The sequence below is a fragment of the Salmo salar genome, chromosome ssa15 (assembly GCF_905237065.1).
Source record: "Salmo salar chromosome ssa15, Ssal_v3.1, whole genome shotgun sequence".
NCBI classification, from domain to species: domain Eukaryota; kingdom Metazoa; phylum Chordata; class Actinopteri; order Salmoniformes; family Salmonidae; genus Salmo; species Salmo salar.
In genome coordinates this window covers 29,395,424-29,413,983 of record NC_059456.1, presented here as the reverse complement: position 1 = coordinate 29,413,983, position 18,560 = coordinate 29,395,424, and the positions used below count along the sequence as shown (strand labels likewise).

Sequence of the window (18,560 nt, the reverse complement as noted above, 5' to 3'; positions counted from 1 at the left end):
CATTCATGTTTTTGGTATGTTATTTTTATATCTGAGAAATAACCAATGATATCAGGCCACACCCCGACATGATTACAGACACCTGTGTGTGTCCTTTGACACTATATAAACTAGTCACCCCACAGTGTTTGTCATTATACCCTGATGAAGACAGCTTGTCTGTCGAAACGTTGGATATTAGGTTATTAAATTATTGCATCTGAGCTCCTAGAGTGTGCGGCTCTCCTTTAGTTTTTCAAATGTTCTACTCCGCTAGCCAGCAGCTCGCCTAAATAGATGTGCGTTTCTTCCGCCTCTGGAAGCATTGGAGTCAACATGGGCCAGCATCCCTATGGAACGCTTCCGAACACCTTGTAGAGTCCATGCAACAATTCCAAAGATTTACTGAGTTACAGTTCATATAAGGAAATCAGTCAATTGAAATAAATTCATTAGTCCCTAATCTATGGATTTCACATGAATGGGTATACAGATTTGCATCTGTTGGTCACGGATACATTTTTAAAAAAAAGTAGGGGCATGGATCAAAAAAACAGTCTGTATCTGGTGTGACCACCATTTGCCTCATGCACTGCAACACATCTCCTTCGCATAGAGTTGATCAGGCTATTGATTGTGGCAAATGAAATGTTTTCCCAGTCCTCTTCCATGGCTCTGCGAGGTTTCTGGATATTGGCGGGACCTGGAACACGCTGTCGTACACGTCAATCCAGAGCATCCTAAACATGCTCAAAAGGTGACATGTCTGGTGAGTATACAGGCCATGGAAGAACTGGGATATTTTCAGCTTCCAGGAATTGCGTACAGATCCTTGTGACATGCTAAAACATGAGGTGATGGCGGTGGATGAATGGCATGAATGGGCCTCAGGATCTCGTCACGGTATCACTGTGCATTCAAATTGCCATCGATAAAATGCAATTGTGATCGTTGTCTGTAGTTTATGCCTGCCCATACGATAACCCCACCGCCACCATGGGGCACTCTGTTCACAACACTGACATTAGCAAACCGCTCGCCCACACAACGCTATACGACGCTGTCTGCCATCTGCCCGGTACAGTTGAAACCATAATTAATTCATGAAGAGCACACTTCTCCAGCATGCCAGTGGCTTATCGAAGGTGAACATTTGCCCACTGAAGTCAGTTACAACGCCGAACTGCAGTCAGGTCAAGACCCTAGTGAGAACGATGAGCACGAAGATGAGCTTCCCTGAGACGTTTCTGACAGTTTGTGAAATTCTTCAATTGCGCAAACCCACAGTTTCATCAGCTGCATGGGTGGCTGGTCTCAGACGATCCCGCAGATGAAGAAGCCGGATGTGGAGTTCCTGGACTGGCATGGTTACAGGTGTTCCTCGGTTGTGAGGCCAGTTGGACATACACTACTGTTCAAAAGTTTGGGGTCACTTAGAAATGTCCTTGTTTTTGAAGGAAAAGCACATTTTTGTGTACTTGTCCTCTTTCTCAGTTGTATACCGTGGCCACTCACTCCTCTTTCTATTCTGGTAAGAGCCAGTTTGCGCTGTTCTGTAAAGGGGGTAGTGTTGTACGAGATCTTCAATTTATTGGCAATTTCTCGCATGGAATAGCCTTCATTTCTCAGAACAAGAATAGGCTGACGATTTTCAGAAGAAAGTTATTTGTTTCTAGTCATTGTGAGCCTGTAATCGAACCCACAAATGCTGATGCTCCAGATACTCAACTAGTCTAAGGAAGGCCAGTTTGATTGCTTCTTTAATCAGGACAACAGTTTTCAGCTGTGCTAACATCAATTCAAAATGGTTTTCTAATGATCAATTAGCCTTTTTAAATGATAAACTTGGATTAGCTAACACAACGTTCCATTGGAACACAGGAGTGATGATTGCTGATAATGTGCCTCTGTACGCCTATGTAGACATTCCATTAAAAATCAGCCGTTTACAGCTACAATAGTCATTTACAACATTAACAATGTCTACACTGTATTTCTGATCAATTTTATGTTATTTTCTTTTGATGGACAAAATGTGTTTATTTTCTTTCAAAAACAAGGACATTTCTAAGGGACCCAAACTTTTGAACGGTAGTGTACTGCCAAATTCTCTAAAACAACGTTGGATGCAGCTTAAGGTAGAGAAATTAACATTCAATTATCTAGCAACAGCGCTGGTGGACATTCCTGCAGTCAGCATGCCAATTGCACACTCTCTCAAAACTTGAGACATCTGTGGCATTGTGTTGTATGACAAAACTCCACATTTTAGAGTGGCTTTTTATTGTTCCCAGCACAAGGTGCACCTGTGTAATGATCATGCTCTTTAATCAGCTTCTTGATATGCCACACCTGTCAGGTGGGTGGATTATATTGGTAAAGGAGAAATGTTCACTAAGAGGGATGTATACACATTTTAGCAAAAAAATTGACATCAACTTTTTGTGCGTATGGAAAATGTCTGGGATCTATATTTCAGCTGATGAAACATGGGACCAACACTTTACATGTTGTGTTTATATTTTTGTTCAGCATATATATCAACACTGCTCATACATATACTAACTAATTAAAGTTGTGAATGTGAGACATTTTTCATCATGTGATGTTTCTTTCATCAATGCATAAAAATAATAAAGATAAAAAATTTACTTTTATTATACAGCTATATCTTCATTTTGTTTTGGCTTGGTCCTGACTGCAATAAGTCCATATGAAGAGACTGTGGCTTTACAAACAAAATAAATATTAAAATTGGATTCAATAATGCTGAAACTGCCACGTCCGTTTGCAAAGAAATGAACAAAGAAATTACTTCATACAATAGGTTAGGTTTAGGTTTATATCCCTCTGACATCATTGCACATCATTGCACGTACAATAGAACAGCAGAGTGTGTAATGCACAGGTTTTCACCACCATGCTGGATGCTCCTCTCCTCCATTTCCTAAACACTAACAAATGTGCCTTTGGGCTTGTGTCCAGGTTATGGGGTTTCACTAAAGTTGTAGCTGTGTGTCTACGTCTTCTGTGATATGGTTTGGTGTGTCTACACACAGGGACATGACTGTGTTATTGTGTGTGGGGTCATGACTGCGTTATTGTGTGAGTATGAGGGGTCATGACTGTGTTATTGTGTGAGTGAGAGGGGTCATGACTGTGTTATTGTGTGAGTGAGAGGGGTCATAACTGTGTTATTGTGTGTGGGGTCATGACTGTGTTATTGTGTGAGTATGAGGGGTCATGACTGTGTTATTGTGTGAGTATGAGGGGTCATGACTGTGTTATTGTGTGAGTATGAGGGGTCATGACTGTGTTATTGTGTGAGTGAGAGGGGTCATGACTGTGTTATTGTGTGAGTGAGAGGGGTCATGACTGTGTTATTGTGTGAGTGAGAGGGGTCATAACTGTGTTATTGTGTGTGGGGTCATGACTGTGTTATTGTGTGAGTATGAGGGGTCATGACTGTGTTATTGTGTGAGTGAGAGGGGTCATGACTGCGTTATTGTGTGAGTATGAGGGGTCATGACTGCGTTATTGTGTGAGTGAGAGGGGTCATGACTGTGTTATTGTGTGAGTGAGAGGGGTCATGACTGTGTTATTGTGTGAGTATGAGGGGTCATGACTGTGTTATTGTGTGAGTGAGAGGGTCATGACTGTGTTATTGTGTGAGTATGAGGGGTCATGACTGTGTTATTGTGTGAGTATGAGGGGTCATGACTGCGTTATTGTGTGAGTATGAGGGGTCATGACTGTGTTATTGTGTGAGTATGAGGGGTCATAACTGTGTTATTGTGTGAGTATGAGGGGTCATAACTGTGTTATTGTGTGAGTGAGAGGGGTCATGACTGTGTTATTGTGTGAGTGAGAGGGGTCATGACTGTGTTATTGTGTGAGTGAGAGGGGTCATGACTGTGTTATTGTGTGAGTATGAGGGGTCATGACTGTGTTATTGTGTGAGTGAGAGGGGTCATGACTGCGTTATTGTGTGAGTATGAGGGGTCATGACTGTGTTATTGTGTGAGTGAGAGGGGTCATAACTGTGTTATTGTGTGTGGGGTCATGACTGTGTTATTGTGTGAGTATGAGGGGTCATGACTGTGTTATTGTGTGAGTATGAGGGGTCATAACTGTGTTATTGTGTGAGTATGAGGGGTCATGACTGTGTTATTGTGTGAGTATCAGGGGTCATGACTGTGTTATTGTGTGAGTATGAGGGGTCATGACTGTGTTATTGTGTGAGTGAGAGGGGTCATAACTGTGTTATTGTGTGTGAGGGGTCATGACTGTGTTATTGTGTGAGTATCAGGGGTCATGACTGTGTTATTGTGTGAGTATGAGGGGTCATAACTGTGTTATTGTGTGAGTATGAGGGGTCATGACTGTGTTATTGTGTGAGTGTCAGGGGTCATGACTGTGTTATTGTGTGAGTATGAGGGGTCATGACTGTGTTATTATGTGAGTGAGAGGGGTCATGACTGTGTTATTGTGTGAGTATGAGGGGTCATGACTGTGTTATTGTGTGAGTATCAGGGGTCATGACTGTGTTATTGTGTGAGTGAGAGGGGTCATGACTGTGTTATTGTGTGAGTATGAGGGGTCATGACTGTGTTATTGTGTGAGTATGAGGGGTCATGACTGTGTTATTGTGTGAGTATGAGGGGTCATGACTGCGTTATTGTGTGAGTATGAGGGGTCATGACTGTGTTATTGTGTGAGTGAGAGGGGTCATGACTGTGTTATTGTGTGAGTGAGAGGGGTCATGACTGTGTTATTGTGTGAGTATGAGGGGTCATGACTGTGTTATTGTGTGAGTGAGAGGGGTCATGACTGTGTTATTGTGTGAGTATGAGGGGTCATGACTGTGTTATTGTGTGAGTGAGAGGGGTCATAACTGTGTTATTGTGTGAGTGAGAGGGGTCATAACTGTGTTATTGTGTGAGTATGAGGGGTCATGACTGCGTTATTGTGTGAGTATGAGGGGTCATGACTGTGTTATTGTGTGAGTGAGAGGTGTCATGACTGTGTTATTGTGTGAGTATGAGGGGTCATGACTGTGTTATTATGTTAGTGAGAGGGGTCATGACTGTGTGTCATTGTGTTAGTGAGAGGGGTCATGACAGTGTGTCATTGTGTTAGTGAGAGGGGTCATGACAGTGTGTCATTGTGTTAGTGAGAGGGGTCATGACTGTGTGTCATTGTGTTAGTGAGAGGGGTCATGACAGTGTGTCATTGTGTAAGTGAGAGGGGTCATGACAGTGTGTCATTGTGTTAGTGAGAGGGGTCATGACAGTGTGTCATTGTGTTAGTGAGAGGGGTTATGATGACTGTGTGTCATTGTGTTAGTGAGAGGGGTCATGACAGTGTGTCATTGTGTTAGTGAGAGGGGTCATGATGAATGTGTGTCATTGTGTTAGTGAGAGGGGTCATGACAGTGTGTCATTGTGTAAGTGAGAGGGGTCATGACAGTGTGTCATTGTGTTAGTGAGAGGGGTCATGACAGTGTGTCATTGTGTTAGTGAGAGGGGTTATGATGACTGTGTGTCATTGTGTTAGTGAGAGGGGTCATGACAGTGTGTCATTGTGTTAGTGAGAGGGGTCATGATGAATGTGTGTCATTGTGTTAGTGAGAGGGGTCATGACAGTGTGTCATTGTGTTAGTGAGAGGGGTCATGACAGTGTGTCATTGTGTTAGTGAGAGGGGTCATGACAGTGTGTCATTGTGTTAGTGAGAGGAGTCATGACAGTGTGTCATTGTGTTAGTGAGAGGGGTCATGACAGTGTGTCATTGTGTTAGTGAGAGGAGTCATGACAGTGTGTCATTGTGTTAGTGAGAGGGGTCATGACAGTGTGTCATTGTGTTAGTGAGAGGGGTCATGATGACTGTGTGTCATTGTGTTAGTGAGAGGGGTCATGACAGTGTGTCATTGTGTTAGTGAGAGGGGTCATGATGAATGTGTGTCATTGTGTTAGTGAGAGGGGTCATGACAGTGTGTCATTGTGTTAGTGAGAGGGGTCATGACAGTGTGTCATTGTGTTAGTGAGAGGAGTCATGACAGTGTGTCATTGTGTTAGTGAGAGGGGTCATGACAGTGTGTCAGTGTGTTAGTGAGAGGGGTTATGATGACTGTGTGTCATTGTGTTAGTGAGAGGGGTCATGACAGTGTGTCATTGTGTTAGTGAGAGGGGTCATGATGAATGTGTGTCATTGTGTTAGTGAGAGGGGTCATGATGACAGTGTGTCATTGTGTAAGTGAGAGGGGTCATGACAGTGTGTCATTGTGTTAGTGAGAGGGGTCATGATGACTGCGTGTCATTGTGTTAGTGAGAGGGGTCATGATGACTGTGTGTCATTGTGTTAGTGAGAGGGGTCATGATGACTGCGTGTCATTGTGTTAGTGAGAGGGGTCATGACAGTGTGTCATTGTGTTAGTGAGAGGGGTCATGATGACTGCGTGTCATTGTGTTAGTGAGAGGGGTCATGACAGTGTGTCATTGTGTTAGTGAGAGGGGTCATGACAGTGTGTCATTGTGTTAGTGAGAGGGGTCATGACAGTGTGTCATTGTGTTAGTGAGAGGGGTCATGACAGTGTGTCATTGTGTTAGTGAGAGGGGTCATGACAGTGTGTCATTGTGTTAGTGAGAGGGGTCATGATGACTGTGTGTCATTGTGTTAGTGAGAGGGGTCATGATGACTGTGTGTCATTGTGTTAGTGAGAGGGGTCATGATGACTGCGTGTCATTGTGTTAGTGAGAGGGGTCATGATGACTGTGTGTCATTGTGTTAGTGAGAGGGGTCATGACAGTGTGTCAGTGTGTTAGTGAGAGGGGTTATGATGACTGTGTGTCATTGTGTTAGTGAGAGGGGTCATGACAGTGTGTCATTGTGTTAGTGAGAGGGGTCATGATGAATGTGTGTCATTGTGTTAGTGAGAGGGGTCATGACAGTGTGTCATTGTGTTAGTGAGAGGGGTCATGACAGTGTGTCATTGTGTTAGTGAGAGGAGTCATGACAGTGTGTCATTGTGTTAGTGAGAGGGGTCATGACAGTGTGTCAGTGTGTTAGTGAGAGGGGTCATGACAGTGTGTCATTGTGTTAGTGAGAGGGGTCATGATGAATGTGTGTCATTGTGTTAGTGAGAGGGGTCATGATGACAGTGTGTCATTGTGTAAGTGAGAGGGGTCATGACAGTGTGTCATTGTGTTAGTGAGAGGGGTCATGATGACTGCGTGTCATTGTGTTAGTGAGAGGGGTCATGATGACTGTGTGTCATTGTGTTAGTGAGAGGGGTCATGATGACTGCGTGTCATTGTGTTAGTGAGAGGGGTCATGACAGTGTGTCATTGTGTTAGTGAGAGGGGTCATGACAGTGTGTCATTGTGTTAGTGAGAGGGGTCATGACAGTGTGTCATTGTGTTAGTGAGAGGGGTCATGACAGTGTGTCATTGTGTTAGTGAGAGGGGTCATGACAGTGTGTCATTGTGTTAGTGAGAGGGGTCATGACAGTGTGTCATTGTGTTAGTGAGAGGGGTCATGACAGTGTGTCATTGTGTTAGTGAGAGGGGTCATGATGACTGTGTGTCATTGTGTTAGTGAGAGGGGTCATGACAGTGTGTCATTGTGTTAGTGAGAGGGGTCATGATGAATGTGTGTCATTGTGTTAGTGAGAGGGGTCATGACAGTGTGTCATTGTGTTAGTGAGAGGGGTCATGATGACTGTGTGTCATTGTGTTAGTGAGAGGGGTCATGACAGTGTGTCATTGTGTTAGTGAGAGGGGTCATGATGACTGTGTGTCATTGTGTTAGTGAGAGGGGTCATGATGACTGTGTGTCATTGTGTTAGTGAGAGGGGTCATGATGACTGTGTGTCATTGTGTTAGTGAGAGGGGTCATGATGACTGTGTGTCATTGTGTTAGTGAGAGGGGTCATGATGACTGTGTGTCATTGTGTTAGTGAGAGGGGTCATGACAGTGTGTCATTGTGTTAGTGAGAGGGGTCATGATGACTGTGTGTCATTGTGTTAGTGAGAGGGGTCATGACAGTGTGTCATTGTGTTAGTGAGAGGGGTCATGATGACTGTGTGTCATTGTGTTAGTGAGAGGGGTCATGATGACTGTGTGTCATTGTGTTAGTGAGAGGGGTCATGATGACTGTGTGTCATTGTGTTAGTGAGAGGGGTCATGATGACTGTGTGTCATTGTGTTAGTGAGAGGGGTCATGATGACTGTGTGTCATTGTGTTAGTGAGAGGGGTCATGATGACTGTGTGTCATTGTGTTAGTGAGAGGGGTCATGATGACTGCGTGTCATTGTGTTAGTGAGAGGGGTCATGATGACTGCGTGTCATTGTGTTAGTGAGAGGGGTCATGATGACTGTGTGTCATTGTGTTAGTGAGAGGGGTCATGACAGTGTGTCAGTGTGTTAGTGAGAGGGGTTATGATGACTGTGTGTCATTGTGTTAGTGAGAGGGGTCATGACAGTGTGTCATTGTGTTAGTGAGAGGGGTCATGATGAATGTGTGTCATTGTGTTAGTGAGAGGGGTCATGACAGTGTGTCATTGTGTTAGTGAGAGGGGTCATGATGACTGTGTGTCATTGTGTTAGTGAGAGGGGTCATGACAGTGTGTCATTGTGTTAGTGAGAGGGGTCATGATGACTGCGTGTCATTGTGTTAGTGAGAGGGGTCATGATGAATGTGTGTCATTGTGTTAGTGAGAGGGGTCATGACAGTGTGTCATTGTGTTAGTGAGAGGGGTCATGATGAATGTGTGTCATTGTGTTAGTGAGAGGGGTCATGACAGTGTGTCATTGTGTTAGTGAGAGGGGTCATGATGACTGTGTGTCATTGTGTTAGTGAGAGGGGTCATGATGACTGTGTGTCATTGTGTTAGTGAGAGGGGTCATGATGACTGCGTGTCATTGTGTTAGTGAGAGGGGTCATGACAGTGTGTCATTGTGTTAGTGAGAGGGGTCATGATGACTGTGTGTCATTGTGTTAGTGAGAGGGGTCATGATGACTGCGTGTCATTGTGTTAGTGAGAGGGGTCATGATGACTGCGTGTCATTGTGTTAGTGAGAGGGGTCATGATGACTGTGTGTCATTGTGTTAGTGAGAGGGGTCATGATGACTGTGTGTCATTGTGTTAGTGAGAGGGGTCATGACAGTGTGTCATTGTGTTAGTGAGAGGGGTCATGATGACTGCGTGTCATTGTGTTAGTGAGAGGGGTCATGATGAATGTGTGTCATTGTGTTAGTGAGAGGGGTCATGACAGTGTGTCATTGTGTTAGTGAGAGGGGTCATGATGAATGTGTGTCATTGTGTTAGTGAGAGGGGTCATGACAGTGTGTCATTGTGTTAGTGAGAGGGGTCATGATGACTGTGTGTCATTGTGTTAGTGAGAGGGGTCATGATGACTGCGTGTCATTGTGTTAGTGAGAGGGGTCATGACAGTGTGTCATTGTGTTAGTGAGAGGGGTCATGATGACTGTGTGTCATTGTGTTAGTGAGAGGGGTCATGATGACTGCGTGTCATTGTGTTAGTGAGAGGGGTCATGATGACTGCGTGTCATTGTGTTAGTGAGAGGGGTCATGATGACTGCGTGTCATTGTGTTAGTGAGCGGGGTCATGATGACTGTGTGTCATTGTGTTAGTGAGAGGGGTCATGATGACTGCGTGTCATTGTGTTAGTGAGAGGGGTCATGACAGCGTGTCATTGTGTTAGTGAGCGGGGTCATGATGACTGTGTGTCATTGTGTTAGTGAGAGGGGTCATGACTGTGTGTCATTGTGCGACTACAGTATACAATACACAATATAGTAGAGTGGATGGGAGGCCAGTTAAACACTGCAGCTCTGGTGTTGCCATCAATAGTTAATGGCGGAGTGAAAAGCCAAACACTGTGTCATTGCCAGCCCGGTGGGCTCACAATTACAGCATGCCGTTTCAGCCACCCGGATCGGGTTTGCATCCAATTAGTCCTCTACATGTGGTAGGGTTACCACCACCCTGGGTCACCAGCTACAACTGGCCCAAGTGGCTCAATACAGAGCGGAGGCTGAGGTGAAAGTGAGGACTGGGATGAGGGCATGGGACAGGGTGGGGGTGAGGGTGATGGTAGGGAGGGGGGGGTTTGAGAGTGAGGCGGGGAATAAAAGTGAGGGTGAGGTATAAGGGTGGTAAAGGGTGATGATAGGGGTGAGCTTGTGTGTGTGTGAGAGAGAATGTGAGTGAGTTAGTGAGGTTGATGGATAACAGGTGATAGTGGGAAATGTGGGAGTGAGGGATGAGGATGAGTGAGGGATGAGGGAGAGTGAGGGTTGAGGGAGAGTGAAGGATGAGGGAGACTGAGGGATGAGGGTGAGTGAGGGATGAGGGTGAGTGAGGGATGAGGGTGAGTGGGGGATGAGGGTGAGTGTATTTTCCTAATCATGTAGGCTACATTTGTCTTTAGGCAAAACAAATACTGTAGAAAGACCCCTAATGGTTACACATGTCCAGTCATTTTCCAAAGATCGACTCCTTTTTTTCTTGGTCGTGTGAAAAAGGAGACCAGACTATTCTCTTCTACTTCAAAAATGTTCCTATCCTTATGTCATTAGGGGTAATATCCAAAGGGGGCAGTTGACATTAGCCTGTCTACTGAGCTTATAATACATCGGGCCTGGTTTTTACTAGCACTTTCAAACTTAAATATTATGATGAGATGATTTTGATTAACATACAAAATATTATTCGTAGAGACTTTTTGAAGACCACGTTTTGGTTAGGCTGAGCATTTGCACCTGATGCTGCTGAACAGCCATTATTAGTCCAACGGCTCTTGAGAGGATTAGGACAGCAACCTGTTAACGATAATATTTGTTCTAGGGTTGTGATGGATTGCTTTGTAAGACATACTCCAAAGCTTTAGTGTTAGTGTTAATGTTTTGTGAAGTCCATCCAAAAAAACAGCAGGGTCATAACACGATTAAACACCACGTTTGCGATGATATCTCACTATTAAACAGATAATAATAAAGTTTATCTTAACGAGTCCCAAACTTGCTGCAAACTATCATACCCATGCAACCATTTAGAAATACACTGTAAATGCATTTTAAATGTATTTCTTTGTTTGCTTCAGACACGCCTATGCGTGTCTATAATAATAATAATAATGTATCCTAATAGACTGAAGCAAATAATATTGATTGTCAACTAAAAATAGCATGAAACATGATGTCATCTTCAACAAGGTCGTAATGGCAATAGTTTGAATAACTTACCGAACTTGCAAGGACATGGAGCGTAGCCTATGCATAGCCTACCTATGTTTTTGCTTTGATTTATGCAGCACAATCAAGTGCAACATATTCAGGTAAGATTTACGTCACTGGTTTAATAAATCTTACCTATGGTCGTGATCACAGTGATTGCGAAGTAAAATGATCCAGCGAATTTCCACTGTAACCCGGCTTTATGAGGCTTCAGCTGCAACACCACTTCCTCGAGTTCATCGAAGTTGAGTTTAGTGAGATTGTATTTGTTCCTAAGCTCTTGTTTTCTGTCGTACACTTTCTTCTTCTGGGTCGTCTCCTTCTTAGATTCTAAGGCATCGAAGACAGCCGCACCGACTAACAGGTAGATGAACGTGCAAATGATGAGCGCAAGGGTCCTCACGTTTTGTCTCTTCATGGTCAGGGTGAGTAGACGGGCTCCAAAAATGTGAAAGCGAATCTTGAGCATGGGGAGCTCGGCTGGTTCATTGCGAGGCTGGCTCTATCAACAGGGACAGTGGCGCGCAGAAAGCTCTCTGATGACTTTATTTGCCCAAGCGCACATTTTCTCTCGGAGCTGTTCGTTTCAGCACCACCCCTTCCAACCGCCCTCCCACCGCGTGCTCGCCTGAATGCGTTCTTAGGGTCTGTGCGTATTTATGTACAGTATGTCTGTATACAGAAGAGAGTGGGTGGGAGGCTACTGTAGACGGCAAGTTTACGGTAATATCACCATTAGCTAAAATAGTGCTGCTGTTGGATATTGCCTTATAAGGAAAACATATATGTCACAATTACTCGTTGTATAATGTAGGCTGTGCAATAAGGCAACCCTCTCACATGCAACAAATGAATGCAGAACAGACAGCTACATGCTACTGAAGCCAATTCCCGCCACCCCAAATATTGATACTCAAAATGTTGACTTATGTATCTCTACATTTGTAGATAGTAGCTCAAAAGTTTTACTTACTTATCAAAACATTTCGAGATAGTATCTCACAATTTTGACTTACCGTACTTATCTCAACATTTCGAGATAGGTAAGTCCAAATTGCAAGATATTATCAAAAGAATTCGAGATAAGTAAGTCAAAATTGCGAGATCCTATCTCGAAATGTAATAATACTGACTGGAAATTACAAGATATTAGACCTTACTTTCTTTATTTGTTCCATTGTGTGGTTATTACAGAGGTGGCATCCCAGAGTTTTTCCTGATCTGGTAGTATGACATCACCCAAAGTTTGAATATACAGGCATTGGGAAGTATTCAGACCCCTTGACTTTTTCTACATTTTGTTAAGTTACAGCCATATAATACCTCATAATGGCAAAGCAAAAACTGTTTTTTAGAAATATTTGCAAATTTATATGAAAAAAAAAGGTATTCAGACCCTTTATTCAATACTTTGTTGAAGCAGCAATTACAGCCTCAAGTCTTCTTGGGTATGACGCTACAAGCTTTGGCACACCTGACTTGGGGAGTTTCTCCCATTCTTCTCTAAAGATCCTCTCAAGCTCTGTCAGGTTGGATGGGGAGCGTCGCTGCACAGAGATGTTCGATCGAGTTTAAGCCCGGGCTCTGGCTGTGCCACTCAAGGACATTCAGATACTTGTCCCGAAGCCACTCCTGTGTTGTCTTGGCTGTGTGCTTAGGGTCGTTGTCCTGTTGGAAGATGAACCTTCGACCCAGTCTGAGGTCCTGAAAGCTCTGGAGCAGGTTTTCATCAAGGATCTCTCTGTACTTTGCTCTGTTCATCTTTCCCTCGATCTTGACTAGTCTCCCAGTCCCTGCCACTGAAAAACATCCCCACAGCATGATGCTGCCACCACCATGCTTCACTGTAGGGATGGTGCCAGGATTCCTCCAGACGTGACGCTTGGAATTCAGGCCAAAGAGTTCAATCTTGGTTTCATCAGACCAGAGAATCTTGTTTCTCATGGTCTGAGAGTCCTTTAGGTGCCTTTTGGCAAACTCCAAGCGGGCTGTCATGTTCCTTTTACTGATGAGTGGCTTCTGTCTGGTCATTCAGTCATAAAGGCCTTGGTGGTGCTGTAGAGATGGTTGTCCTTCTGGAAGGTCCTTTCATCTCCACAGAGGAACTCTGGAGCTCTGTCAGAGTGACCATCAGGTTCTTGGTCACCTCCCTGACCAAGGCCCTTCTCCCCCGATTGCTCAGTTTGGCCAGGCGGCCAGCTCTAGGAAGAGTCTTGGTGGTTCCAAACTTCTTCCATTTAAGAATGATGGAGGCCACTGTGTTCTTGGGGACCTTCAATGCTGCAGACATTTTTTGGTACCCTTCCCCAGATCTGTGCCTCGACACAATCCTGTCTCAGAGCTCAACGGACAATTCCTTCGACCTCATGGCTTGGTTTTTGCTCTGACATGCACTGTCAACAGTGGGACCTTATATAGACAGGTGTGTGCCTTTCCAAATCATTTCCAATCAATAAAATATACCACAGATGGACTCTAATCAAGGATGATCAATGGAAACAGGTTCCACCTGAGCTCAATTTTGAGTCTCATAGCAAAGGGTCTGAATACTTATGTATATAAGGTATTTCGTTTTTTTATTTTTAATACATTTGCAAAAATGTCTAAAAACCTGTTTTTGCTGTATTGTGTGTAGATTGATGAGGAAAAACATTTATTTAATCAATTTTATAATAAAGCTGTAACGTAACAAAATATGAAAGAAGTCAAGGGGTCTAAATACTTTCAGAATGCACTGTATACCAAATTTGTGCTATGGTTGTTAGCTGTGGTTGTTATCAGTAGGTTACAGCTGATCAGACAGAAGCACATATCAATTGTGCACAAGTTGACAAATCATGAGGCAAATCAGTCTTAACAACCTCTTTCTTTCTGTCAATACATTATTAAACCAAATCAAGAGTGCTGGGGCAAATGCCAGCTCGCCACATGTTTTGCCTTTGGCCTTGCTGTGAGGATCTCTGCAACGTGGACAGATGTAAATCTGCACACAATGCTACTTATGAAAACAACACATCCTGTATGATCTACCATCTCCACATTTTGAGAAAGTGTCTCGAAATGTCGAGATAGTATTGACAAGTAACAATGGCACCGGAGAAGAAGGTTGGCGTTTTACGTGTCCCCAACCGATTGTGTTTTTGTGTTTGTTTATTTGCGTTGTTGGTAACTTCTTTTTTTACTTATTTTGTACAAAATGTTGCCGCTACCATCTCTTATGACTGAAAATAACTTCTGGACATCAGGACTGCGATTACTCACCACAGACTGGCAGAATCCTTTTTTTCCTTTAATGAGTCTGATGAGCCTGACGTGAATGATATACTGCTTTCTCGGGAACAGGCCCAGATCCCCGTGATTTGCGTGAAGAGGAGGCAGGGAAAAAGGGGCCAGAAGGCGGGCTGCCTTCTGAGAATTCATAGGCGATTGAATAAACCTCCACTTCCTTCCATTCTGCTAGCAAACGTGCAACGGGACATTCAACACTGTAATATCTTAAGCTTCACGGAGTCGGGGCTGAACGACGACACTATCAACATACAGCTGGCTGGTTATACGCTGTACCGGCAGGATAGAACAGTGGAGTCTGGTAAGTCAAGGGGCGGCAGACTATGTATTTTTGTAAATAACAGCTGGTGCACGATATCTAAGGAAGTCTCAAGCTATTGCTCGCCTGAGGTAGAGTATCTCATGATAAACTGTAGACCACACTATCTACCACCACTCTACCTACCTAGAGAGTTTTCAACTGTATTTTTCGAAGCTGTTTACATCCCACCACAGACTGAGGCTGGCACTAAGACAGCATTGAATGAGATGTATTCCGCCATAAGCAAACAAGAAAACGCTCGCCCAGAAGCAGCGCTCCTAGTAGCTGGGGACTTTAATGCAGGGAAACTTAAATCTGTTTTACCAAATTTCTATTAGCATGTTAAATGTGCAACCAGAGGGGAAAAAACTCTGGACCACCTTTACTCCACACACTGAGACACATGCTCTCCCTCACCCTCCATTTGGCAAGTCTGACCATAATTCTATCCTCCTGAATCATGCTTACAAGCAAAAATTAAAGCAGGAAGCACCAGTGACAAGATCAATAAAAAAGTGGTCAGATAAAGCAGATGCTAGGCTACAGGACTGTTTTGCTAGCACAGACTGGAATATGTTTCCGGGATTCTTCCGATGGCACTGAGGAGTACACCACATCAGTCATTGGCTTCATCAATAAGTGCATCGATGACGTCGTCCCCACAGTGACTGTACGTACATACCCCAACCAGAAGCCATGGATTACAGGCAACATCCACACTGAGCTAAAGGCTAGAGCTGCCGCTTTCAAGGAGCGGGACTCTAACCCAGACGCTTATAAGAAATCTCGCTATGCCCTCCTACGAACCATCAAACAGGCAAAGCATCAATGGTCCTGTCTAAGATTGAATCGTACTACACCGGCTTTGATGCTCGTCGGATGTGGCAGGGCTTGCAAACTATTACAGACTACAAAGGGAAGCACAGCCGAGAGCTGCCCAGTGACACGAGCCTAACAGACAAGCTAAACTACTTCTATGCTTACTTCGAGGCAAATAACACTGAAACATGCATGAGAGCACCAGCTGTTCCGGAAGACTGTGTGATCACGCTCTCCACAGCCGATGTGAGTAAGACCTTTAAACAGGTCAACATTCACAAGGCCGCGGGGCCAGACGGATTACCAGGACGTGTACTCTAAGCATGTGCTTACCAACTGGCAAGTGTCTTCACTGAGATTTTCAACCTCTCCCTGTCCGAGTCTGTAATACCAACATGTTTTAAGCAGACAACCATAGTGCCTGTGCCCAAGAACACTAAGGTAACCTGCCTAAATGACTACTGACCCGTAGCACTCACGTCTGTAGCCATGAGGTGCTTTGAAAGGCTGGTCATGGCTCACATCAACACCATTATCCCAGAAACCCTAGACCCATTCCAATTTGCATAATGCCCCCAACAGATCCAGAGACAATGCAATCTCTATTGCACTCCATACTGCCCTTTCCCACCTGGACAAAAGGAACACCTATGTGAGAATGCTATTCATTGACTACAGCTCAGCATTCAACACCATAGTGCCCTCAAAGCTCATCAATATGCTAAGGACCCTGGGACTAAACATCTCCCTCTGCAACTGAATCCTATACTTTCTGACGAGCCGCCTCCAGGTGGTAAGGGTAGGTAACAACACATCCGCCACGCTGCTCCTCAACACAGGGGCCCCTCAGGGGTGCGTGCTCAGTCCCCTCCTGTACTCCCTGTTCATTCATGACTGTACGGCCAGGCACGACTCCAACACCACCATTAAGTTTGCCAATGACACAACAGTGGTAGGCCTGATCACCGACAATGACAAGACAACCTATAGGGAGGAGGTCAGAGACCTGGCTGTGTGGTGCCAGGACAACAACCTCTCCCTCCACGTGATCAAGACTAATGAGGTGATTGTGGACTACAGGAAAAAGAGGACCGAGCACGCCCCCATTCTCATCAATGGGGCTGCAGTGGAGCAGGTTGATAGCTTCAAGTTCCTTGGTGTCCACATCACCAACAAACTAACATGCTCCAAGCACACCAAGACAGTCGTGAAGAGGGCACGACAAAACCTGTTACCCCTCAGGAGACTGAAAAGATCTGGCATGGGTTCTCAGATCCTTAAAAGGTTCTACAGCTGCACCATCGAGAGCATCCTGACTGGTTGCATCACTGCCTGGTATGGCAACTGTCGGCCTCTGACCGCAAGGCACTACAGAGGGTAGTGCGAAAGGCCCAGTACATCACTGGGGCCAAGCTTCCTGCCATCCAGGTCCTCTATACCAGGCGGTGTCAGAGGAAGGCCCTAAAAATTGTCTAAGACTCCAGCCACCGTAGTCATAGACTGTTCTCTATGCTACTGCACGGCAAGCGGTACCGGAGTGCCAAGTCTAGGTCCAAGAGGCTTCTAAACAGCTTCTACCCCCAAGCCATAAGACTCCTGAACATCAAATCAAATGGCTACCCGGATTATTTGCATCACCCCCACTCTTTTACACCGCTGCCACTCTCTGTTGTTACCATCTATGCATAGTCACTTTAATAACTCTACCTAAATGTACATATTACCTCAAATAACCGGTGTCCCCACACATTGACTCTATACCGGAACCCCCCTGTATATAGTCTCGCTGTTGTTATTTTACTGCTGCCCCTTAATTACTTGTTACTTTTATTTCTTATTCTTTCCCATTTTTTTTTTACTGCATTGTTGGTTAGGGGCTCGTAAGTAAGCATTTCACCTGTTGTATTTGGCGCATGTGACTAATACAATTTTGAGTTGATTTGATTTGACATTGTCCTTTTTTTTGGTGGCAGGAACGCGTTCCGTAACATGCAGAGCTACAGACACAAAAGCTAGGCTAACAGTACTGGCATGTCCCTGTTGACAAGCAATCTGTCATTTCTTATCTCTTATGCCTGCTGCTCGGCTTGGCTTTTGCTCAAGGCTATTCCACACCTGCCTAAATGTCAGTGAACTATTATTTCATCCACAAGACATTTCGTCGAAGAGCCTCACTTTGCAACTCTATACAGTACACTGGGTGAGAGACACGACTAACCATTGTTTGACATGCATACTTTTTAATTTTATACTTACATTGATGGTCATGGATTGTCATATGTGAATGGTTGGCCCACTCTGTTTCATTTGTAATTCATGGAAGTTGAAGATGTGTACTTGGCAGGTTGTCTATAAACCAAATAAAGGTACATCTACAAGCATCAGCCAACAATTTAAGAGTCCGCTCCTAAGTTAATAAGATCATCAGTCACGCTTATGAAGGTTCAGTTTGAGGTAAGCATGGCAGTCTAGGGTTGCAAAATTCAAGTAAAAACTGTGTCATAACAACCTAGGATCTCTCTCTCTCTGATAGGCTTTGTCAGTGGGAGCTGGAGAAAAATAGAATAATTACAATGTTCAATCAAATAGGATCCACAGTGTCATATCCTAGAATCTGGTCTGTGATACGTCAATGGGAGCCGGAGACCAATAGATGATGAGTATGATGCTCAATCAACTGCCAAGGGAGCCATTTGAAATCATTCAAATATACTTTAAGTGTTTGCTTTAGCCTGTCTGTGGTGCCTGATGGGCAGGGTTTACTTTTTAGATACATTTTTATTGGTTGCATTGCAACAGGCAAGCTCAAATAAGCAAAGCTAAAGTATTTGTAATGATTTCAAATGTAATTTGAACCCATGTCTGCAAGGGAGCACTGACTGAGGGCTCAGATAGAAACTGAAGGCAATCTTA

General features: G+C 44.3%; 1 protein-coding gene across 1 annotated transcript in view; it reads right to left on the bottom strand.

Moving 5' to 3' along the window:
• The window catches only part of kcnk3a (potassium channel, subfamily K, member 3a), a 62,614-nt gene extending 50,803 nt beyond the window's left edge, over positions 1–11,811 (bottom strand). The window contains exon 1 of the mRNA XM_014143993.2: positions 11,375–11,811. Within this exon, the coding sequence (XP_013999468.1) occupies positions 11,375–11,708 (334 nt within the window). The 5' untranslated portion in view covers positions 11,709–11,811. The remainder of the gene's footprint in view (positions 1–11,374) is intronic.
• Positions 11,812–18,560: the final 6,749 nt, after the last annotated feature.